Here is a 25,695-nt window from a genome sequence, read left to right on the forward strand (position 1 = left end):
ATGTTTTTAACTATTTGGGGAGTTTAAAAGGTTGCTGCACAATTGCTGCCTTCTTGTTGAACTTACTGATAAGTTAGTTCGAATATGCTGTAAATGCTATCTGCAGTAGAAAAGAAATTGCTCCATCTCTTAGAAGATATTGAAGCAGCTATTGTATTAGGGTAATGTCTTTAATGCAAGATACTAAGGACTTTTTACATTTAAGAAGTGTGGCACTTTGTTTTTTAAATAAAGATACTGCATGTATGATGTTTCTTTTTCATTCAACTAGCAAAGCCTTGTGGATAAAGTCTCTCGCAGACAGAAACCTGACATGAATATGTTGTTCCTAAATGTGAAAGTGAGGAGGACACACCTTGTTAGTGATTCACTTGATGAGGTAACAAAAAATCTAATTAAATGGTGTGTTGCTGCAGAATAGCTATTGCACTTAGATTTCAGTTTGGTAAGTCATATTTAAATCTGTCTGCGCTAAGAGATTTGGAATATAACTGTGTAATACTAAATAAAAAGAACTGAAATACTGTCACAATACCAGTGCTGCAGAATGGATTGAGTTAGACATTCTGAACTTTATTTTCTGCCCTCATACTGCTCCATAGCTAGGCCCATAATAAACATACATGTTCGCATGCCACGCAGTATGTATTTGTGTCTGCCATTTTTGTCTTAAGAATATAGTGCATAATTATCAGGTTATGTAGAACTTGGTTCCATGATAGGAGCATGAATAGTAAGTGATTAATCACTAATGAGTTTGTTCTGTTCTAATTCTTGGAATACTTTTATTCTTTTCCTTCACTAACTTCTCCATCATATAAGAATTATTTTAGGCTTTCTTAAGTTCTTATCTTGATTTTAACTAATTCATCACATCATTAAATGTAACTTTTCCTTTTTTAGAAATGAAACAGATGTGTCCATTAAAGTAGGCAATTCTTCAGTATCCACTGAACCTTGCTAATTAACTTTATTTAATGAAATCTCGTTCCCTACTCTTTCTCAACACCAAAAACAGGATGATGATGTTGAAAAATAAGTCCAAGTAGTGGAAACAAGACAAAACAAATTCTGATTACTCATGTTCAGAAAATATAAGTTTAAACTTTTTTTTTCCTAGATTAAAACCTGTCCATTTCAGCCTTCTCTCCTAAGATAGAAGAAATATGAGTGGTAATACTGCTTTCTTTCAGGCATTGTAGGGTTTTTTTTACCACATTGAAATAACCAAGAGCAACTTCAAGAGTTCTGATAGCCAAAATATTCTCCTATTTATTTTTTATGTTTTCTTCTGCCCATCTCAAGGATGAGTAAGAATGTATAATATTATCCATATTCTCAAAATTGTGGGAAATGGAAAGTAGAGGAAAGATGTGTTATTTGTATTTCAAATTTAAAAATATTAATTTGCAAGGGAAAATCACTTCAGCTAATAGATAGTTTGTATCAAATAATACAAATAGTTATGAAATTTGTGCAGCAGGAATTTACTTGAGCAGCTAACAACAGAGAAATTATTTAGTACATGCATCTTCCTGACTGGTTTAAACACTTTCTCTGGACCTGGCTAGTAATTAATGATTTAAAGAAAAATTGTACAGGGACTTGATCTGAAAGATCACTGCTGATCGTGAAAGGCTGTAATCTAATTCTTTGCAGGTCTTTTGCATACCTGGATGAAATGCTGTCTCTTAGGACAAAGGAATGAAAAGAGCTTGTTACAGTTATCTAAAAAAACAGTTTTACAAAACAGCTGATACTTGCTGGCAGGTATCTTATGCTGAACAGAATGGTGTCCAAATATTGAAAGTTTTAGCTACCTCCTTATTTCTAAATATCTCTAGAGGATGTCTGATTCTTTTTTTTTTTTTTTTTTTTTTAATCTATCATTTCTTCCTGGCAGAATGTCTTCTGTGTAGGTAAAAATTATATAAGTCCAAAATATTTCAGACAGTCTCAGTTCATTGTATCTAGTAGCTTATTAAAAGTCTGTTTGCGTACCACCTAACTTCTTTTTAATCCTAGAGAGTGGCACCATATGCAAGGTAGTTGATGATGTCAAGTAGTTATGATTGTTTTGCTTCTGCAATTCAATCATTGTTTTAATATAGTTTTGACCTATTAGTAGGAGATGAAGCAAATTACTAGTTTAAACAAATCAAGAGTGGTAGAGACAGAGAGACGTGTTCTCTATGCCTAGAGGTAGTGACAATATGTTAAATCTTCTTTTTCTTCTTCCCTACCTGTTTTGCAATAGCTAGCAAGGAAGAGGGCAGATCTGAAAAAGAAGTTGAAAGTCACATTTGTAGGGGAAGCTGGTCTTGATATGGGTGGCCTGACAAAAGAATGGTTTCTTCTTCTGATTCGCCAGATTTTTCACCCAGATTATGGTGAGTCCTCATAAATGTTCTTAAGTACAACAAGAAAATTTGTTCATTTTAAATTATTAAAATAGTGATGGATAAGAATTCTTCATTAATCTAGTATTAGGCAGACCAGTTACTAACTGATGTAAAAACAAAAGCAGGCAAGTTAGAATTGTATATAGATGAGAAAAAGTTTTGGCACAGAGGAAGGTGTAAGAGAGTGGGAAGTACTTGAAAAGTTTTGAAGATACTGGCTCTTGACAAGGAGGTTCAAACATTGCTGAAAAACTGAGATTTTACTTCAGTAGTATGGCAAAATTAGAGGGTCAACAAATCTCTGATAAATGGAAAGGTTTAGAATTAAAATCAGGATTCAGCTTATTAAGGCTTTAGTCATGCTAAAACTTGTTTTGGAAACTGGAGGCTCAATGTTTATGGTTTGTTAATATACCTAGGCTAGTGAGCATATTGGATACGAAGCAGACTAGCAGTAGAATTTCCTAGAAGTTCTTCCTCTGATATATCTGTGTTGTTACAGTGTTTCCATCTCTATCCAGAGACAGGATCTTGATTTACCTCTCTGCAGATGGGAGAAGTTCATCAACTCTTTTATGGAGTAGGACAAGGATAACTTATATCTGTTATAATTCAAATGGAATAGGGCCTTTGAAAAGGTTGTTTCTATTTCTCTTATGAGTAGAAAACTCGTACGAGTTTTCTGTGAGTGTTAGTGAATTGCTAGACCTACTAACAAGCTAAGAATAAGCAAAAGTTATGCAAGCCATTGAAACACTGACACTTGTCTGCTCTTGGAAATTTTCTAGAAATCACACATGTACATGTGTGAATCCATTTGTTTGGATTTAAGTACAAGTTTCTTCCATGTAGCTTTATGTTGTTTGGTTGCAATTGGAATATGATATTCCTGCTCCAAAATAGGAACATAGCAGCCTCTGAAGTAGATGGTCTAGCAAATATTGTGGAGGTAAGGCCAAATATATTTGTCACCTGCCATCCTTGCCTCTTTCTTCTCATGCTGCATTTTCTGTTTTTACACTGCCCTCAGCTGTCTTCATATTGCTAGTTTAGGGAGTTTTCCTGTTTTTTGTAAGTAGCTACAGTTGGATGCTGTTACTGTGCTCAGTTCTGGCAAACTGCTGACCCTGGCCTCCTGCATATCAGTGGTTTCCATTTGCACTGATAGTTGCATTGATGCACTGACAGACACTGATAGTGTCTGCAAGTTCTAGCACTGTTTCTGTGATTAGTATAGGTAGAGGTTTAGTTCTTGCTTTAATCTTTGTCATCATATATTCTGTTTGGGGTATCTGTGTGGCCAGTATTCTTAAAGTGGTCTGAGATGCTCTCAGGAGAGAAAGGTCTTTCAGTGAGGTGCAGAGATAGTAGCAGATGTAAGACTGAATGAAATAGCCTGCCTCTGCTGTTACCAGGACCTGTGAGCCCATAATGATATTTGCAGGCCCAAGAGGGGAAAAAAGGGAAGATTTTTTTGAGTAAACAGGAGATTGGAAGACATGAATGAGCATTCATAAACAAGCAGTTCAAGGTTTTTTTGCTGTAGATGGATCTAAGTGGGTTTTTTCCACCACTCTAATGTTTCTCAAATAAGTCAGCTTTCCTCAGCTATGTGTGGATACATTGCTGATGTTATAATTGGTTAAAGTGTTCCCAGGCTGGCTTTTAAATTAGAAGCATTGATTTCCAGGGACTTCAGCTTAACACCTGATAGTTATTGGTAGAATGCAAGAGCTTGTCTGTCTTTGCCTGGAAGTGTTCATGTCCCTTAAATGCATGGTCCTCTGTTGTTTATAGGACTCCTTCTAAAGGTCAGGAGTTTTAAGTCATAAATATGTATTCAAATCTGAGATCATTATTTGCCTACAGCCCTTTTTCTAGTAAAAAGGGGTCTGTGTGGAGACATGACATTTGGTGATAACAACCTTAATAGGAAACAAAGTATTCTGGAGAAAGTGTTCTGTAAGTTTGACAGTTCTGTTAGTAAAAATGTGTTGTCAGCAGAGCTTGGTAACTGATGAGTTTGGAAACATTCAAGAGTAATATTTTTTTCACCAGCTCTGGCAGGCTTCCTCGCTTTAAAGTGTAAATTCTTTCATTGATACAACTATCAGCCAAATGTGGGAGGAGTTCAGAAATGTTCTTGTCCCTTGGAAAGGGACTGTATACTCTGCTGTCTTTAATGTTTAAGTTGCAAATAATATATATCAGAAGCTTGGAAGGAAAAACAGGAAAACGTCACTGTTATTACCCTTTCCAGGTTAGCTGATCCTGCAGATTTAACCCCTGAAATTAAAGAACTCCCAGTTAACTCAGTTGTCTGCCCTTCTATGTGTGTTACGATGCTTTCTTCACCTCAGTGTGGACAATTAATAAATGGGATTTGAAACTGTCATGGTTTAACCCCAGCGAGCAACTAAGCACCCTACAGCCACTCAGTCATTTTCCCCCACCACCCAGTGGGATAGGGGAGAGAATCAGAAGGAAAAAGGTAAAACTCATGGGCTGAGATAAGAACAGTTTAATAGAACAGAAAGAAAGAAATTAATAAATTTGATAACAACAATAATAAAATGACAGTAATAATAATAAAAGGATTGAAATATACAAAACAAGTGATGCACGATGCAATTTCTCACCACTTGCTGACCGATGCCCAGTTAGTTCCTGAGCAGAGATCCCCCCAGCGCAACCCACCCAGTTTATATACTGGGCATGACATCACATGGTATGGAATACCCCTTTGGCCAGTTTGGTTCAGGTGCCCTGGCTGTGTCCCCTCCCAACTTCTTGTGCCCCTCCAGCCTTCTTGCTGGCTGGGCATGAGAAGCTGAACAATCCTTGACTTAGTCTAAACACAACTTAGCAACAACTGAAAACATCAGTGTTATCAACATTCTTCACATACTGAATCCAAAACATAGCACTGTACCAGCTACTAGAAAGAAAATTAACTCCATCCCACCTGAAACCACAACAGAGACCTATTTTGTTTCAGCATCACTGCTATCTTTCAGTATGTGAACCTTGCTCTGCCTTAGATGCAACTGTTCTGTTGCTTCTGGTAAAGGCACTGTCTAAACCTTTTGTGATGAGCACCTTTTTGAGCTAAAGTTCAAAAGATAAAGTTAGATTGTTCATATCAAATATGAAGGCAGAGTTTTACCTATGCATCTTCATAAGAACTAGATGTCCCTGAGACTTCAGTTGAATTTTTATTCTTTTTTTAATCCAAAGGAGATATTATTTTTCCCCAACTTCATCTTCAAACACAGGTACGGTGAGCTACCACACACAAGATGTCCTTAGACCTATTTAGTGCTTTGGTTTGTACACTGACTGTGGAAACGATAATTGTTGGCCGATTCAATCCCAACAAATTGAAACCAGTCATCATGTTTTATCCAATTTACTTCTGCATTGCTGAAGTTAATTTCAGTGTTAGTGCACACTTAACTAGAGTGTGTCTTGCTTCTCTGACCAATACTTCCTAGGCATCTTAAAGCTGTTATGTGATTTCATTACATAGGTTTTTACTTTCTATCACTCTTTAAAACAGAATGATCCGTACCTGATGCAAATAGCAGTCAAACTAGTCTATAGTCATGATATCAGTAGGATCTAGATGTCATTTAGACCAGTGAGTGACTTTTTTTACAGTATTTGTGGTTTGGGGATTTTTTTAACTTCACTGATACAATTTTTTGACTGAAAATATGGAACATACCCCTTTGCTGCTAGTGTGTGTATGTAAGATAAACCTTTTACAGTTTTCTATTCAAAGAAGGTGAAGCTTATGGTATTTGTGTCATGGGATTCATGCCAGCATTTTTAAAGATTGTCATCTGCTGTTGGCCCAGGAAGGGAGGAAGAAATGGATTTACATTGCAGCAAGAAAACTTTTTGTTAGACAGTTCATGTTTCTGGCTGTACAGATGATGAAGTACGGTGAAGAAACAGATTGCACTGAGACAGTGCAGAATATCCACGACTGGAGGCACTGAAGAACACATTGCACCAGCACCCAAGAGGGCTGGTGACCTTGGGCCTGCTTCGAGCTTGGCACTGCCCTTGGTGGTCCTTGCCCAAGCACCTGCAGGCTCCTGCTGTGGGTGGGAATACAGGTCTGAGAACCACCATGGAGATACGGGCACTCCTAGCAGCACTTTTAAGGGTGCATATGTGAGAAAGGTGAGGTTTTGTATGACTTTTTATTGAAGCTCAGGCTTTGTAAAGGCCACTGTTCCTGTCCTGCAGGCATGTTCGCCTACCACAAGGACTCGCACTGCCATTGGTTCAGCAGCTTTAAGTGTGATAACTATTCTGAATTCCGATTGGTTGGAGCTGTATCCTTTTATGTCCACTAGACGGTGCTAAACAAACAGCCATTCAATGAGTTGGTACAGGCGTGAAATAAAGCATTGATTAAAGCTCATTCAGATGTTGTATATACAAGTGTGTTCCATTTTAAATGTATAAAAAGAATGTCATTCAAACAAGTGATCTAAAAATAGGAAGAAAATGGTGGTATGTGGGTATGTGGTGCATTTTACAGTCAGAAAATACTAGAATTAAGATTAAACATGCAACTTTTTGTGTATAAGTTGTAATTAAGTTGTAAATTTTTATCTACGTACACCCTTACACCTCTGAGTTTCATTCAGTAAACATAAATGAGCCCGTACGCATTAATATTTTAAGTCCCAATTGTTCAGCGGGGTGTTGTTTTGTGGGTTTTTTTAACTGAATGGAAGCCACAAGCTATTTTGAGCATAAGTTTATTTCCTGGGTTTTCTGTTGTGCTCATTTATGAAGTCCTCAGAAAAATGATTAATGATAATATATGCTTATAACTCCACTAAGATGAGATGATGATGTCCCCATTTTACTGATTGCAGTTGGACCAGATGATTGTTGTAGGTCTCTTCCAACTGAACTGTTCTATTCTAGTGAGAAGCTGAATTGTGAACTGGATTCTTCTGAGTTTTGGTATCATTTCAAATTTCTTTCACGAGATACACTTAAATGTGCTAGCTGATGAGCTGTAGTGCCAGTACAGGTTGTCTTTATGCTTTTAGATTTATTTAAAAGAAAAATTGCTATATTGAAGTCTCTCTAGAATTTTTGGATTAAAAATATATATCTACAATTCTCTTTAAAAACTTTTTTTCATAACAATACTTTGGAACAATTTATTCTAGGAATGCTTGTGTAGAATATTATGGTGAGGATTCTCAAGTGTTCTGTCAATGTGCATCATGTGACCATTTTAACTACTACTTTTAAAAAACTGCATTTAAAATTATCAGTCAAAAAAAAAAAACTTAAATCATTTCCATTGCTTCTGTTTGTTTAGCATGTATTGGAGTATCCTGAGTAAAGTCTTAAAGTATTTTTTCCAAGTTACTTAAAATACTATCTATAATAAGGATGTGTGGGGTTTGCCCTTAACATTTGACACGTGTAGCTTATGGGACTTGCTGTATATAATAGCATTACATTGGATATTCGTTTCCCACCTTGCTGTTACAAGAAATTATTGAGTCCTCCCATTGTTCCCTGTGATCACAACACACTTGTAGGCATCTGTGATGTCACGTTAGGTGACCTGTTTCAGATTATGCCCGTAAGTATTATGTTTTTTAAAAGGCTAAATTACTGATTTTAAACCTGTTTTATTTATGTTTAATGCTTGGATTATAAACTGTTTCAAAACAGCCTTTTTTTCAGCACAGGTTGATAAAGTCTCCTTCTGTTGAAAACAGAAATTGTCCATGTTTTCTAGCATGGCAGAATTATTGTTGATCTATTTGAAGTTAGAATACCAAAATCTGATATGAGCATTCTAGACGCTTTTTCCGTAGTAAAAAGAAAAATGTAACCATTTATACTGAAATAAAAATAAATAAATATATATACACACATATTAATTAAGCAGTGAGTTTTTCTTTGTGCACTTGTTCGGAACATACAGCTTTTTCCAAGATACTTTCTATATAAAGTAATGATTCTGGCATGTCCTTGCAAAGTACATCACTTAGTTTTGTAGATTTTCTAAAGAGTTTTTACTCATTTTGTAGGAACTGGCTCATGGACTAAGTGAACTTCTATCCTATGAAGGCAATGTCGAAGAGGATTTTTACTCAACCTTTCAGGTCATTAAATGCACAACTATAAGTGATTCTCATATTCATTCAGTAATTTTTACCAATGTTTCTGCAACGGAGTGGCCCACTACTGTGTGATTGCTGATTGTTTAGAATATAACTGCATGGGCATTAAAGCTTGCTTCAAGACCAGTCTAGTCCTGGGGCATCAGGGCTTACAGAGACTGGCTCGCTTACGGGGCTTTAAGCCGTTGTCCTCTGGCAGCGTAGACGGATCTGAATACTGGCTGCCAGGGTTGCATGGCCATCCACCAGTGCATTTCCAGCTCTTTGCTTGCTCTGACAACCATCACCTTGCAATTGGTGACCTGGTTTGTGGAATTCATCTGGCCGCAAAACAGTCCCTTTTCTGTCTAACCCAGAGGCTAGTCAAAGCTTACTCTGGTTATTTTATACGCTTTGTCCAGGAAATCGCACTTGAACAATAGCTTGTTCGAGTTACGGTAGTTTTGCCTGACCTGTATGTCTAACTGCTACTTCAATGAAGAAAACCTTTTTCATTTATTCGTTGTTTTAGAACACATACTAGTTGGTGAAATTTCATGTTGGTTTATGTATGTGTATTGGACTAGTCTTGATGTTTTTTTCCTCAGCTTTGAATTACATTATTGTCAGACCATATGACAATTTTTGTAAAGCAGGTACTTTAGAGTTCCTAGGTGAGCTACAGTGTGATGCTCCTAAATTGTTCTTTTCTATGAAAAACTCTGTGGCTCCAGAGCCTGCAGGTCAGTTTGATGTACCACTGTGTAAAAGGGTTAGTTTTTCTGCTTTGAATACCAATTTCTTGAGCAATTTGTTGAAAATTGTGGTATTTAACTTTTAAAAACTCCACAACCCTCAGGGATTACAGGATGTGCTAAAGAGAGAGACGTGAAATAATAAATACAAGCTTTGTAATTTGTGAGTATATGAATGTATTTTCCAGTATTGACCTTGACTCCTCTTTTTCTCCAGGTTTTTCAGGAAGAATTTGGTGTTATAAAATCTTACAACTTAAAGCCAAATGGAGATAAAATTCCAGTCACAAATCAGAATAGGAAAGGTACTTCAATATGTATCAACTACACGTATTTGGTAGATTTAAGTTTGCCCCTTTTTTTCCTTCTTATAAACCTAGGTTTTCTTTAACAAAATGTGCAAATTAAATTACTGTAATCCTTTCTGTTATGCCCACCAATTTAATAGCATCTAGAATGAAATGCATTCATTTTTCTTAGTTCAGTACAATTTGAGAGAGCACAACAAATGATTATTTAAAATTATTATGATGTAACAAAATAAAATGTTTTTCTTTTTTAGAATATGTGCAGCTCTATGTTGATTTTCTTCTCAACAAATCAATTTACAAACAATTTGCAGCTTTCTATTATGGATTTCATAGTGTCTGTGCTTCATATGCATTACTGGTAAGAATAAAATGAAACATAACTCTTCTGTTTCAAATATGTGACAATGACTTATCTAAATTAAACAAATTACTCTGGATGATTTTAGGATTTGTGAAGAATCTTGATTAATCAATGTAGTTGATTAATCCAACATAAGCAGAAGAAATTAAGCAGGTAATCAGCTGTGCTCTGTAGCATTCCATTGAAAACAGATAAATAAAGCTCCACAAGTTAGGTTTATCAGTATGCATTCACAGACACTTCTCAGGCTCCTGTGTGAATGTTTACAAGGATTCTCTGTATTCCCTACGGTTACGAGCAGCAGAGCAACTATGTCTGTATGCTCTTGAATGACTCCTCTAAAAACACCTATTACTTTTTGCAGGAAGAACACTCAATGAGGTTGAGATTAAACATTCTTCCATATTCAGTCCTGTTTGGCTGTTAGAATGCCTTTTGTAATTTACATCATCCGATGTGCAGTAAGAAGAGAAAGAAGAGGCAATTATAATTTGCATGAGATTTTCTTCATTCCTGTGAAATTAGCGAAGTATGACAGACTTGCAGCAAAGTGAGATGTGACTAACTGCAAGGAAGGTTCTGGAAAGAGATTAAAAATCCATTGAAATACTGTGACATACTTACATGCAATTTAATGATGTTGTAGTAAATGAATAAGTAGGTTCTGCAGGTGTAAGTTTAGCAGTTGTTAAAACAGTTTATTGTTATATGTATTTGCTTTGCACAACAGTGTGTACAACCAAGAGTCAAGTTCTGTCAGCCACTGCTACTCATCAACCTCCATTGGGACTTTTCAGTATAAATGAAATGGAAGTTGTAACCAAAATTGAGATCAAAACCCTCCCTCCAAATTCCATACATACAAACTTAATTTTCTTCCTGTCCCATTTGTAATCTAATCAGATGACAAGCAAGTCAATATAATAAATGCAAGAATGAAGAAGAAGTGAGGAATGAAAGAAATACACTAAAATATGATGTTATGCAGTGATTTGCTTTTTACTATATATAGTAGTAAGAGATTCTTCAAAGTATGAGAAATTAATTTTTCTATAAAACATTATGTATCTACGTTATAGATTTATTTTGAATGATATTCTATTAGTTTTTCTATAATACCAAAAGAAACATTTAATTTGAATCTAGTAGCATCATTTCTCATCTTTAAAAAAAAATTAAATATTTTATCCTTAATTTCTGGCAGCTACTTCGTCCAGAAGAGGTTGAAATTCTTGTCTGTGGCAGTCCTGAACTGGATATGTCCGCTTTACAGCGAAGTACCCAATATGAGGGCTACCAAAAAACTGATCTTACTATACGGTAGGCTTAATTTTTTTCATTCTAATTACCGAATTTAAAAACATCATAGAATGGTAGACTGTTGGGATTAATCTCTTTAAGGATAATCTGAGAATGATTGAAGTTTTAAAAATGTATTTCCAAATAAGACAAAGGCACTATTAAATTATCTCTAAGTAGGAAGAGTTAGATCCTTTTAGTTAGATCCTGTTGCTGAATACCTTTAAAAGGTTATGATCAGATTGAAATGGAGATAGCTTAAAAAGAATAGCCTGAAATCCTGCGTAGTGAAATCTGAGTCTTTATTTTTATTAACCCATCTTCTAAACATGCTTTTTCTCTTCCAATTCTATTTGATACTAAGGATATTTATATTAGGGAGTAGAAGGTATTTATATTTTTATAGAAAAGTGGGTTTGGGCATCATTTGACAAGACATCATTCCAAAATTCATAAAACATTGTAGTTGTCAAGTCCTTAGGAATTTATTTAACCTTGCAAATTAGGATACTACTGATGTCCTATATATTACATTAATTAAATTCTCAGTAAGTAATATACATTATGTAGTACTTGCAGTTGTATTATTATCCTTGTACTGTTTTGTCATGAAATTGCATCTTACACCATTTTCTTCTCCTTCTACCTGGAACATAGATACTTTTGGGATGTAGTACTTGGATTTTCTCTTGACCTTCAAAAGAAGCTGCTACATTTTGCCACAGGAAGTGATAGAGTACCTGTGGGAGGAATGGCTGATTTGAATTTCAAGATTTCAAAGAGTGAAACATCCACTAATTGGTAAGTAGTTTTCTGAGGTTTTAAATTTTTTTGTTATGTTGTTTTCTGGATTATTAAAAATTTTTGTTAAATTATTTCATGAGACCCCTTATCACTCTTGCATATCTTTTTAAAGAAGAGGAAACTAATGTATAAGAAAGAAACTGCATGGACTCCTTTAGTTTGTCTTCAAAATGTGATTATACCCATTAATTGATTGCATAAATTTTGCAGGTGACCATCTAATACAAAATTGATTCTCCAGTAAATGTTTACATTTGAGGCCAGGAATTCTTTATAGAGATTTTTTACATGTTTTCAGTTCAAATAAATTATTTGTTTAATTGTTCCTAACATGACAGCTGAGCAAATGAAAATATACCGTGAATCACCACGATTTTTTCTGAATTCGTTGAGTCTGTCATGTATAGCAGCCCCTGCCGTTGCAGAAAATGCTTATGTTCTTTCTTGACGGTCTAAATAAGAATTTTAACATGTATGGCTGAGAAGATGTAGCATTCCTTTGGTGAGTAAGTGTATGGCTGATACAGAGGTTGCTCAGAAGAAATAGGAACGAAGCAGCCTTGTAATTTCATTGTGAAGGTTAAATTGTTCATGCCAAGTTTTTATGTTTCTGGTGGTGTTTTATTTTGTATTGAATTGACTTGAGAAATTCCACATACCTTCCAGCTAGTATTTTCCTTCTCAAGATTGGAGAAAGTCAGTTTAAATAATTTGGAAAGCTGTATAGAAAAGCTTACTGCTCTGAAGCTTATTGCTAAGCAGTAATTGCTGCTAAGCAGTAATTACTGGCTTGACCTAGATTCTCAGACATTTAGGGTAATCAAAATGCCTAAATGGAACTATATTTTTAAACTCAAAATTTTGTTGGGTTTTCTGTGGAGAGCTGAATTAAATGCGTAAAAAAAATTAATCTGGGATTTTTTTTTAAATTTGGTTTATCTCATTCCTGTGGTATTTCTAATGCTTTATTCAATGAGCTAATTACTGGTTCCTGTAACATGTCAAAGGAACATTAGGATGCAATGAAAAATGAAGAAAAATCAGTCAATGTTAAATCTCTGTTTAAGTTCATTCTCCTGTAAAATGTTCATGTTCTTAAAAGTGGAAAATGTATTTTTAAATAGTGTGCATTTTAAAAGTATGTAGGTCTGTGTTTTGCAAGATAATTGTTGCAGTCAGACTCCCTGCGCAGAGATGAACGTAGACATGCTGGCATTGCATTGCATTGCCCACACAATAGGATCAAAAAATATAATAGCAATGAAAATTGCCAAATTAATATCTTGTTTCCCAACTTTCCAAATTCTGAAGCACACGACTCCAGTCTGATTAACAGATCTTTACTTGTTAAAGGGTGGGGAAGGGAGAAGTAGCTTGAGTTTCCAGATCTGGGGGGATTCCACCCCCTTTCAAGAATGTTTGCTAGTGACCAAAGGCCAAGCTGCTGCCATTCAAAAGACTAAGGGCTTCAGTGAAAACAGAACTAGGGAGCTTTTGAGTCACATACTAAAATTTAACTTTTAAGTGTCCAAGTTTTAGAAATTTTTCAGTGTGTTGGGTTAATTCCAAATGTCAGGTTGAGCTTCAGCTCATTGTCTTTTTCCTCTCTCCCCGCAAAGTAATCAGTTGTAGGACAAGTCTATATCCTCAGTGCTGTCCTGCATGTCACTTGAGAACGTAAAGGGCAAGAAGATCCTGTAGCTTCTTATTGCCTGTGGCTGTGAGGCAGGATGTTAGTGGCATCTCATACTGGTGGCAAAACAAGGGCTTCGGCTACTGAAGAACAGTTCTCATCAAACTACTCTGTTCTATTAAGGAGCAGAGTTTCCACTGTTTCAGCCAGGCAATCTGAAGAGGTACCTGCAATATATACTTAAACTCAGCTCTCAGAAGAAACTTGCAACTGGAAGTGTGGGTATGGCTAAGACCAACCTTGTGAACTGTTGTTTTTCCAGGGCTTCAGCCAGCTCCTCAGTGCTCTGCACTGAGGCATATGTCTGTAAGGATGTATTTTTACTGAGTTCTGTATCCTTACAGTAACTGTGGTTCATCTAGGTGTCTCTATACCTACTGCAGGACCCACCTTCCTTCTTTATGTTGTGGATTCTGATTATATCCACATTTTGTATTTAGAGAAAAACTGTTTTTGAAGTCATGTGGTACCTGGAGTTTACAAAACCTGGAAGGAGATGTTTCCAACTTAACGAAAAAAGAAATGGGGGGAGCGAGTTGCAGGCAAACAAATTCACCTGAGGTGCATATGACCAACAGTGGTGTTATGTGTTCAACAGAACTTGAACCAACAACATCATTAGGATAAATGTTCCTTTTACAGGTTTTCTTATTTAAGTAATGTTTAACTGAAAATGTGTAGGCAGTTGGCAGTGTTCTGCTTCTATTGTATTATTAAATGTGTTTTGTTGGGGGTTTTTTAAATTATTTTAGGTTACCTGTGGCCCATACCTGCTTCAACCAGCTTTGTCTCCCTCCTTACAAGAACAAGAAGGAACTGAAGCAAAAGTTAATCATTGGAATTTCAAATGCAGAGGGTTTTGGTCTAGAATAAAATGAAATACTTCAAGAACAGCATTTTTATGTAGCATTCACTCTCTTCTAATTGTGCCTTTAAGCTTTTTGTTATGTCTGTTGATACTGTGCCAGTCTTAGCCAACTTAATTTTTTTTTTATTATTAAATATGAATTATATGTTTTTTCCTGAATGGCAATATGTTTACTGCTTGCTTTGTCACAGAAAGTAGCTTTCTTCATACAAAAAGCTAGTCTATTTGATAAACACAACCCAACTAATTTCTAAGTTATAGTTTGTTTCTGATTTTTCTTAATAGCACTTTATCATTAATCATAATTCCTTTACATCGCAGGTATCCCACTGGGAGATAATATACAGAATATTTCTTATTAGCTGATCCCAGTGGTAGAATGTTTTCAATTAACCTGAATAATAGAAAAAATATAACATACAGCATGTAGCCATATTTTCACAAAGGCAAATAGGAATTTTAGTCTTTATAAAATGTATGCAGTTTTAATATTCTGGTTTTCATTCTCAATGAAACAGGCTGTCTAAGAAGCATGTAAATAACTGCCTGTGAACAAATAGGATTTTGATAGTGCCATTTACTGCTAAAAAATTATTTTTTATGAATAAGAGGTTTTAGATGTTCTATATTCAGCTTTTACACTTGACTGTACAAGAGCGTTAAAAGGTACTTTTTTCAGCTTGAGGGGATTCAAGTTCAAACTACAGGTATTAAGCAACTTGTATGTTCATTCTTTGACAGCAAACTAACCAGATCTACTGTAGCGTTATAGTAAACGAAACTAGATATTGAAAATAATTTCCACGTATGGTGAAGTATTTCAGGAAAAGAATTAAATCCACAACACATGGAGAACTGATATAGTGTATCATGCTATCTTTTTTTCCAGCAACTTTGTTGAAAGTCTTAAGTAAGCTGTGACAAAAGTCAATACAGTAACATTTCAGAAGAAAGTTGAAGGTTTGGTTAACTTGAAGGCCAGCATTTAAAGACAATGGTTTGTGGTTTTCACTGCACGAACTACATGAAAAGAATTCTTGGTATGCCTGCCCTGAGTTAGTAAATTAGGAGCTGGAAAAGAAATTTGTTCTAAAATGCAGATGTAATTACAAGTCTGGGTTTTATTCATTGTATGGAAAGAATTTATCAGCATGCAGTATAGTATTTTTTTAAGATGAATAGCTACTGTGTGTTCTATAGATTTTTCTTTCAGCTGAATGAGGCCCAGATTGTTCAAGACACTTTGGCATCTGTCAGCTTTCCCCATTGACTTCTGCTGGGGCATGGATGCTTAGATATCTTGTAGTGTCTGTACTCAATTACTTATTTGCAATACAAGTAAAATATTATATTATTCCTGTTTTCCCTATCTGTATTATTTACATACAACTAACAGATTTACACATGATGAACAAATTAATCTGCCTAATCTGTAGTTTCAAAGCTGTTGTGGATTTTCTTCAGTAGCTAAGTGTAAATTTTATTTTATTCTATTTCCTAGAGAAGGTACTGGTGATTTTACTGTTTTAGTAAAGCAGAGATAAATAGTAGGATATTTTAAAATATTTGGCACTGTATTCATTGTTCTCTCCTTGAAACCAGTAATAAAATTTCCATTTATTTAAGCCTGGAACAAAACTAGGTTAGCACAGAGAGTGTTAAAAGCAGCATTTCGAACCTGTGCATTTTACATTGTTTCTCCCAAATGGAGATTTTAAAATAAATCTTAATTTACAGGATTTCAGATGTTAAGAAATTAATTAAACTTTCACCATTGCACTGGATGAACAAGATAGCTTCAAGCAATGTCAAATTTCTAGCAGCTGAACGTAGATGTAGGTACAAAATCAGGAAACAAACACCTGCCCCTGTTCCCTTTTCTAAAATTGGATTTGTGGAAGCTTGTCTTAGGAATAAGTAGCTACACAGTTTATCTGAATGAAAACACGGCAAATTAGCCAAAATATTTTTTTATGGCTTAAGCCCACTTTTAATAACTATTTATCTATTATTGTTAAAATAAAAGCTTTATCTTCTTATTTTCACTGAACTGCACTTTGCCTTGGGTTTAGTTTTATTTATTGAAGCTTTTTTGATTTACTGTGTAATATTACCTCAGAATTCTAAAAAGGCTATTGTATTTGCATCAGTTTTTAAATAAGATTGTCATTCAATGACATTTTATATATTTCCTGATGTTGATAAATTAAATAGTAAATTTTGTATTGGTTAAATGAAAGCATTGCACTGTATTTATGAAATAAGCCTCTGATCATTTTAGAACTTTTCCTCAATGATGTTTTGTTGTTCTTTTGTCTTGCCTTGTAATCCAGCAAATCTTTTTTTATCTCCATCATTGTTTTGTACCGTACAAATGAAATCTGGTTTGTATAAACTTGTTCATTAATAAGTATCTATTTTTATGTATTAAAATTGTGCAGTCATTAAATAAAATATTTCAATTTCTGTCTTGTCTTGTTTAATTTCAGATTTTGATCTTAATGAGTTTAAAAATATGATCAACTTATCTGCTTTTGTCTTATTTTTCTTTTGAAAAGTTTTCTTTACAGTAACAGTTTCGCTAAAACATTGCATGGCTCACTGAAAAAGAAACTGAGTTTCAACTACCAGACATACACCCAGCAGTATATTCAATGTTTATAGTCAAAATTACAGGTGTTCTAGTGCGTGCCATGGTGTAATAATGCTGTAAAATAGCATGGATCCTGAACTTAATTTTCCTTATTTTTTTATTTCATCAGTTGCAAGATTACTTGGAGGTACAAGGAGAGACAAAGCCAAGCTGTTGTATGTTTTATCTTTTTCTGACTAATTTTAACATTAAAATTGGGAGGGGCAGGTAACAAGAACATCATGCTTTCTCCTGGATACAGGTCCTGATCACAGGACTAATGCCTGACCAGATTCAAACTTGCTTCTTGTCTCCTTTGTACCACTCAAGTTACCTACAGGTGGCAGCAAAGATGAGGATTGAAACCACTTAATTAGATGTCAGACTTTCCTCTTAACTAACAGTAGATATTGTAAATACAATAATGAAGAAAAAAGTTATAAATGTATATCACAAATAATTTCAGATTCACAGAATCAGCGAATATAAATTGGCTTCTAGCAAGTTTGTGGAGGAGGGCGAAGCAGTTGCTTCTGTCTAGCATTGGGTTTTGAAAAAGTCTTCTCTTCCCATGGAGAGTTTTCTAATGTGTTATTGGGATCAGTGAGAGACTCTGCCAAAGACTCAAAGAGAGGAGATTGATTGTTACTGATCTCTGAATAGTCAATAGCTCAAGACTGATATTTAGAAAGAGGTTAGAAAACCTAGCTTGCTTTGTCCTGCTCCAACTAGGGATCAGATGGCTAGTGCTGGGACTTAAAATTGAAATGCAGTATTTCCTTTTGATTTTTTGGCCAAAAGTGGTGAGATTCCTTCTCTGTAGTTGTAGTTGGTAGTGGTACTGGTTGACTTGCTCCAAAAGCAAATGCTGAATCTGTTGTTATTTTTCATAGCTGTGGTATTTAATATTCTTTCAGAATCCTTCCCTGAAAAAACTGAAATATCTTAAAGGTCCCTCAAAGCCTTTGTTTTCATGTCCTGACTGGCAGATTGTAAGAGCATGTGTTTTTCCTTCTAGAGCACCTAGTTCTTTTCCAATAAAATTTCTTTTTTTGTTTGGGTCAAGTAATTTTCCATTCTATTTGGATTTTTTTTATTTTTTTCTTCAGGATCTGTGCTGTTGTAAGTGTTGTTGAAGTTCCTTGCACTTTTAAAGATTCATATTGTCTAGGAAAATAATAACAGAATGGCTTGGACTGCTACAGCTGTTTCACTTGCGTTAGAAATGTTCTAATTCATAGTCAGGTGGGTTTTGTTGTTAAATTAATGAGAACAAATGGGCCCCCAGAGATTGCACCTTTCAAATTGTTAATTAAATTCGTATTAAAGTCTTTAAACTGCAATGGCTTTATGTAAAATATAACAGGGGAACAGGTATGACAAGGGTTATTATAGTTTGATACAGTTAGTGTGTTCATAACTGTAGAAAGTAGAATATTTGATTCAAAAATAATTTGTTTTAAGAACTACATTTAGGAAAGAACTCTGAGGTCAAGGAAGATGGAGAGATGTCTCTGAGGATCTGGTAGAGTAGTTGCTCATTAAATTCTGGAAGGGTGGGAGAAGTTCACATAAGTTGGGCAGTACCTAACATAAGTTCAGTTCTGGTTTCTTCTGCAGGGTTAAATGTTAAATAATACCTATATGTGTAAGAATAGGATATATACATTAAGGGTTTTGGGGTTTTTTGTTTGTTTGTTTGTGGTTGGTTTTTTTGTTTGTTTGTTTGTTTATGTTCTACCACAGCAAGGCTTCCTTTACCGTTTTTCTTTTTGGCATCAATTTTTATTATTTGATATTTGTAGTGAGCGATGAATAGGTTTTTACTTTCTGATGCGCTATTTTCTTCCAATGAGAGTTGTCCTAGATTATGTAGATGTATGATGGTCAGGTTTAATTTACGGGCTTCTTGTTTATATGGTGATTTAACTCTATAGCATGCTTTCATATTAACTGGGAGAAGTGCATCTGTTCTCACAGAGTCCTTAGTATCTTTACGCTAGCATCTCTGGCTGCCACCACACTATGGATAATAACAATCCAGCCTCTGCTGGCCTCTGTAGGCATTATCAGAACAGAACTATTTGTAACTATGTGTAAGTTAATTCAAACCATCTTGTCAATGAGTGAGTTTACTCTATATACATTCAGTCTCTTTGCTGTAGCAGAGAGCTAGAATATTCATTTATTTTGCTGTTCATTTCATGTCAGTAGCGAGGGGCGGGAACTGTGTTCTGTCCCCTGGAAAATCAATCCAGCTGGATATAAAGTAGCCAAAGCACAGTCATTTTGCAAACAGTGTGGTTTAAACTCAAACATGCAAGTCTTGATTTTGGTTGTCTTGTAGTGATTTTACGTAACCTCACACACCATATTTTCAAGGACTGTGGTGGTAGCATGTATACTGCTTGGGGGTTTTAATAGTTGGCCTTGATTAGTAGGAAGGAATGGGTAGATGGGCCAGTAACATATGCCACTGTGAGCAGAGAAGGCACTTAATTTTGTCATCTCACACATCTACTTTACAGAGGGATCTTTTCCCTAATCTCTCTGGATTCCAAGATGGAGGAGTATCCCGCTCAGATTTTAAAATTCCCTGATAAGACATGTTCTGTGAAACTAAATGCATCATACTGATTCTTAAACATTTCCCTTCATTAGTAGAAAAATTGATTAAACATGGCAGATAAATGACCTATGTAAAATAGAGATGAGCACAGGAAAAATTTGGTTAGTAGCAGAAGAGGAAAATCTACTTTCTTATACAGTAGTTCTATAGAATTGCTTTTGAGTTGCAGAAATCTAATTTTATTCCTTTAAATGATGAGGTTTAATTATTCTAGAGAATAATAGAGAGTTTAAGAGCTGAAATTATTTTTCTTTAATTCAATCACCATGTTAGATAAAGCTAAAACTTGAGTAAACTGTAATATTTTCCCATGTGCGCCTCTGTATAGTGCTTACTGCATTGTCTAATTGTACTGAAATCAATAAAATGTTCTGCAGCACTTTTCTTTCAGAATTATAACTTTTGTGGCAATTTTTACAGTGAAAGAAAAGTTTTCCCAAGCATGGAAAGCACTTGGTATTCGTTCAAACTGAAGCTTTTAAAGTAATAACATAATTTGTTTCTGTTGCATATAAACAATCTCATTGTATTTTGGTTTAGGTGGTTTTGTTTTAGGATTCAGAATCTATTCAATATCCTATTTCTGTGTATTGATTGAAATGCATTAAGCAATTTTCTCAAATGGCACATTCTGGAAGGTGAAAACTCTCTTTGCAGTAGCCTGTGCTGCTGGAGGTGACTATAAATCTGTGAAGAGGATTCCAAGTTAATAATTTCTTACTTTGCTCTATTAGTTGCCAGATAGGGGCTGAAATCTCCTGTGGTGTTACAACCGAGCTGTGTTTGAATTACCTAAGGGATGTTTGCTTTCATCCTGTTGATCATCTCCTAGCCCATGCTTGCCCAGTTTCTACTGGTGCTGGGTTTCACGTGCTTACAGATTTTTAAAAATGTATTTCTTACACTGAAATATTCAATACCCATGAATTCTTCCTTTCAAAAACTGAACTCTCTTTCTTCAATAGTCTATGATGTTGGCCAAGAACTCACAGGTACAGAACTAAAATCTCAATGAAGTTAGTTTAGAAGACCCAGTTTTATTTTCCTATACTTGATTTTAAGAGTTAAACATCATCCTATAATCATAGCTGTTGCAGGCAGCATCAGCTTAGCTATGCTGACAGCTTTGTCTTCTGTTCCTCACTCCCTGTTTTTTTGTGTAAACTACCGTAAGCATTTAACCAAAATGTGAGAGATGCAATAGGAGTAAGTTTTTATATTAAAGTGATAGTGTTGGAATTTTTGGAGCTCTTTGCTTGATTTCCCATCCCCATGTCCTAGCTGTTGTTATGTTTTTCATTTGTGACTGTTTGCAACGGGTACACTGCAATTGTGAATCTGAAGGTGCAATTTCTTGCATCGTTTTTCATATTGTTAGTTTTTCAGAAGAAAAAATGAACTTCCTGGGTTTCCCTTCCTTGTCTCTGGGGCACCAACTGATGCATCAAGGCTTTTATATTTTATGGTGCAAAGGTGTTCTTGATTTATCTTTTGCCCTTGAGTTTCTTCTCAATTTATTTGTTGCTTACTTTATTAGTAGAGCTTATTAATTATATAGGACATAAGCAGATGCTATGCTTAATCATGCATTCAGTTAGCATTTTCATACTTGTAGGTGTACACTGAAGAAGAAATTACTCCCTTCATGCAGCACAACCAATCCCTGGCTAATTTCTGTCATAGCTGCAGTTCTTTGCATAGTGATACTGCCTTTCACTATGTTCCAAGATCTCCTGTCATTCAAAATAAAACAGATATGTAATTGTGGAATGATAAAGAAATGGAAGCATTCACTCTGAATTTCCCTAGATTAGGAAATCATCCCTTAGGCTATTTGTGACAATTTTTTTTCTCCTGTTTTTTTTTATGAGACCTCAGTTTTTATTTTGTATTTTCTCAGGACATAGTGTAATTTAGGGGAATTTTACAGACACTTTAGAACTGAGTTGTCACTTACATGGATGAATTATTTGGCTAGCTCTCTTGTCAGTCCTTATCCTAGCTACATGCAATGTCAGTCCTCTATTTGCAGCACATTTTCATAAATCAAAGTGATTCTAATATTAATGAAGAACACATAGATAAAGTTGCTGAGAAAGGATAATGAGTTGTTGTGTGTCTAGGGTGCAACTTGTAAATGTGTCTTTGCCTCTTCAAAAAAAAAACCAAAAAGCAGCTGATTAAAAACAATGGTTTGAGCTGGTAGCAGGGAGGAAGCATAGAGAGTTGCTATGCTTCATCTCTCATTACTGAGGAGCTACACAGAGGCTACATACCGAAGACAACCTGTCTGGGAGAAAAATCCCTGTGGGATAACACTACGAGTTTCAGAGCAGTCATTGTAATTTTATCTCCTCTTCCTTTTTCTAGCGATTAGCTTATTATTTTAATTACCTTGGGGATGTTTGCTTTTTTCCTATTGATCTTGTCATAGCCCATGCTTACCTAATTTCTACTAGTGATGGGTTTCACATGCTTTCAGGTTGTCAGAATTCAGATTTAAATTGAGCAGTCGAGCTCCACTTGAGCAAGAAGCCAAGACTTGTCTTGGACTATATGAAATCCCGCCCTACTTGATGATCTTTAGAAGGCTAAAGACTTAACAATATCTATCTCAAGTCTGCCTAGATGGACCCATTTTTAACCAAGCCTGATTCCAGTGCTAATGGGAGATCTTGGTGTTTGCTCACCTTGTGCCACAGACTGCTTGCTGCAGCAGAGCCATGGCGGGGGCTGCTGCCTGGGGCTTATTTAGCACGCTTTATTTAGCAGCACTGGGCCAGGGGCGTAGCAAAGCTGGCTGCCTGTTCGCAGAGGCGGCTGCCCTTCGCTTCAGCTCTCTGAATGCTTCTCGGTTTTTCGCCTTGGAGTCATTACCACTTGTTAATGTCAGCAAGTCAATGAAGGCTAGATCCCAGCTGAAGCTCACTGAACATCTTGCCTCTGTATTCCATGGTTGATTTTCCAACCTTCTTCAAACAAGTTTTGCTAGAAATTGGTAAGCAGAGGTGAGCAAAGAAATTTGAAATGTAGGTTTATTACCAAATTGATAGGATTAGTAGGTCAAATACAAGTCATTTCTTTTGAAGAAAATAATTATGGAGAAAAAAATAAACCTATCTGCCTTTTTTAGGTTTCACTTGTTCATGCTTTTTAGTATGTGGACATACGGCTGTCCTGAGAATGTCGTAAATGCAAAATCCTGATGTGCTAATTTCTGCAACTAGCATTCTTCTTTAATTAGGTGCCTGTAGGTCTCTGTGTGATGACTTCACTCAATTTGCAGCCCAGTGTCTTTTCAGCTCAGGGGTCAAAGGAGAAAACCAAGAAGCAGGAAATTCTTGTGTTTTGGACGGATCAGATACAACTACTGGGTTGTCAGCCATGTGGTTGGTGACTTTTTTTTAAGCTTTTTAAATCAAGGCAGTTTTGGAAGTGTGCAGTGTTGATATCATAGCTTCATGTGTCTTAATTATAGCAGATTAAAAGACAAAACATCTCCAGCAAACACTATCTTAGAGCTTTTTATTAGTCAGTAATACCAAAGAATTTTTCACATAGCTTATTGAACCTAAAAGCAGTGATATAAAAAGAATGTGGAAGTGTATTGCTTAGATCAGAGCTTCATCACAATTATTGAAATTACTAGTCCAAAGCAGCTAAAGAAAGATGTCATATTATCTTAACATATGGTACATTCTGGGCATTATATGTCCATTATAGCTTGTAAAAACGAGTAACAGCCTTTCCAGTCTCCCTCAACTACCTTTTTAGCATAGGCAGATTGTCAAGAGAGAACCACAGAAAACACTGAACCACACATTGGCAACTTGCGTATAATGAAAAAAGGTTTATTTATTTTTGCGTATTGAAGGGTGGGGTTTGGGGGGATTTTTTTGTTTTGGTGGTTTTGTTGGTGGGGTTCCCAGACTGCCCACAAGCAGAGCACAGGATGCCTTTGGCTGAAGGGAATTAAAAAACAAGAGGTAACTCTAGGGCAATGTTCTAGTTTGTAACTACTCCCTACCTTCAGTATTACATCTAGCCAGTAGTTTAAGTGCCTATTTCACTAATAGTTTTATAGCAAAGGTGTCTGATTTTTGCAGCAAGATAAACTAATATACATCAGAAACTACATTTTATAAATAGAGCATCCATAAAATACAGCTACAGGGGTTTGCATACTTACAGCTATTCAAACCTATAGCATTCCCTCCTTGTGCCTTCAGAACCTACCTGAGGTTTGTTTGATCCAAAATTGCTGCTAAAGTATAACTGCTAATTTCAGCTCATGCATTTTGTGTGAAGAAACATTCGATTTACAAAGTGAGGGAGGTGTCATGCCTTTCAATGCTTTCCATTCAACACTCAGGTGGTCAGAGCATCTACTGGTGATAGGGAGAATTGGCATTCAGGTCTTCTGAGGGCAGGATTGGAACTCATGTTGCCTGTAGCCCATGAGGTCCTAAATCTGTGGTTTGCATCAGGCAGATGGAGCCTGGCCCCCTCGTACTGGAGGTGAACACACCGGGTCGGTCAGAGCGAGCTGTGTTCTCCCACCATCGTGAATGCTGTATGAGCTCTAGCTTTTAACTTCTGTGGTTGCTCTTGTTAAACATCTCCAAGTGGAATAAAAGCTTCGTTTCTGATTCAGTGGGAACCAGGGCCTTCTGCTTCCTCACCTCAGGAAAATAAAATAGCTCCCATTTGCACTTTAATCTTGTTTTGATCTCAATCTTTGTTTTCTGAAAATATTTTGGTTTGGTGACTAAACCAAAATATCAGTCATGCTCCGGAGTCGTGCCTGAAACCCTCCCTCCTGCTCACAAGGCAGGCGTGACCTCAGAGGAGGACAGGAGGGGCTGAGAACGGGAAAGCATTCGGCAAAGCGGGGTAAGTCTAATAACGAAAGTGCCACCGTTCTCCATGTCTCAGTATGAAATTTTCCTGAACAATGTGCAAAAATAACAAGCTGGAAAGATCTTACTGGCTGAAAAGACAGAGAATACTGTGAAAGCCATCACAGTAAATTGTTCAGTTATTACATAGCGCTAACTTCTTTTTTTATTATCAAACTCAGAAAATGACATCTTTTATTGTAATATCAACGCTGTATTCTTTGGGCTGTACTTTGCTGTTCATATAACATCATAAACATTCCAACGAGGCCTTGCCTGGCCTCTGAACTATCGAAGGGATTCTTTTCTCTGGGGAAACTGCCTCTCTCTGGGTGGACTGGTGTAGAGTCAGGCTTTGAGCTGGATAGCCACTAAGTGGAGCAGGCAGGGAGCCTCTGGGTCCCAGACTCAGTTGCCCTTCACATCAGGTCCGGGGTTTAGTTCCTGGTGCCAGTTTATTTGTAGACATTTTCTTGTGTGAGAGCAAGAGACCTTATCACCACTTCTTACTGCTATTTTTCAATATTCCAGTCTGCATCCCCCACTGTGGATAGTAATTCTGTGTGAACAAGTGCAATTTAAGGCATCCTAAAATTTCCGCTTCTATAGCATATGGAGAGATTTGTAAATGTAATTTTCTTAGCGGGTGTTTGCAGAAGCCATACCAGCTAGTGGATACTTATGAATGCTTTCTAGGCTGCTGCTTCTGCAAAACTCTGTTCTAGATTGCAGAAAATTAAAGAAAGAAGTTTAACTGTTCAGTTTGGTGTATGTTTTTTGCAGATTTTGTTAGTAGAAAAACCTTTACACTTCAAGTGCGGGAGGAGAGCATGCCTATGGCATTTTGAAATTATTTTCATGACAGAACAACAGAGCATTTTGCACAAAATT

The 25,695-nt window shown here is 36.0% G+C and overlaps 1 protein-coding gene across 3 annotated transcripts in view; it reads left to right on the forward strand.

Moving 5' to 3' along the window:
• HECTD2 (HECT domain E3 ubiquitin protein ligase 2) overlaps positions 1-17,107 on the forward strand; it is a 43,418-nt gene extending 26,311 nt beyond the window's left edge. Inside the window, exons 12-21 of one of the 3 annotated variants that reach the window (XM_075026063.1) lie at positions 272-379; positions 2,258-2,390; positions 6,660-6,748; positions 7,870-8,028; positions 8,483-8,557; positions 9,527-9,614; positions 9,872-9,978; positions 11,186-11,301; positions 11,938-12,081; positions 14,530-17,107. In XM_075026063.1, coding sequence (XP_074882164.1) covers positions 272-379; positions 2,258-2,390; positions 6,660-6,748; positions 7,870-8,028; positions 8,483-8,557; positions 9,527-9,614; positions 9,872-9,978; positions 11,186-11,301; positions 11,938-12,081; positions 14,530-14,650 — 1,140 coding nt within the window. In that variant the 3' untranslated portion in view covers positions 14,651-17,107. Of the gene's footprint in view, positions 1-271; positions 380-2,257; positions 2,391-6,659; positions 6,749-7,869; positions 8,029-8,482; positions 8,558-9,526; positions 9,615-9,871; positions 9,979-11,185; positions 11,302-11,937; positions 12,082-14,529 lie in introns of those variants that run through there. The other 2 variants (XR_012650125.1, XR_012650126.1) reach the window with 2 other exon arrangements.
• The last annotated feature ends 8,588 nt before the right edge of the window (positions 17,108-25,695 follow it).

Source organism: Buteo buteo, chromosome 4 (genome assembly GCF_964188355.1).
Source record: "Buteo buteo chromosome 4, bButBut1.hap1.1, whole genome shotgun sequence".
NCBI classification, from domain to species: Eukaryota; Metazoa; Chordata; class Aves; order Accipitriformes; family Accipitridae; genus Buteo; species Buteo buteo.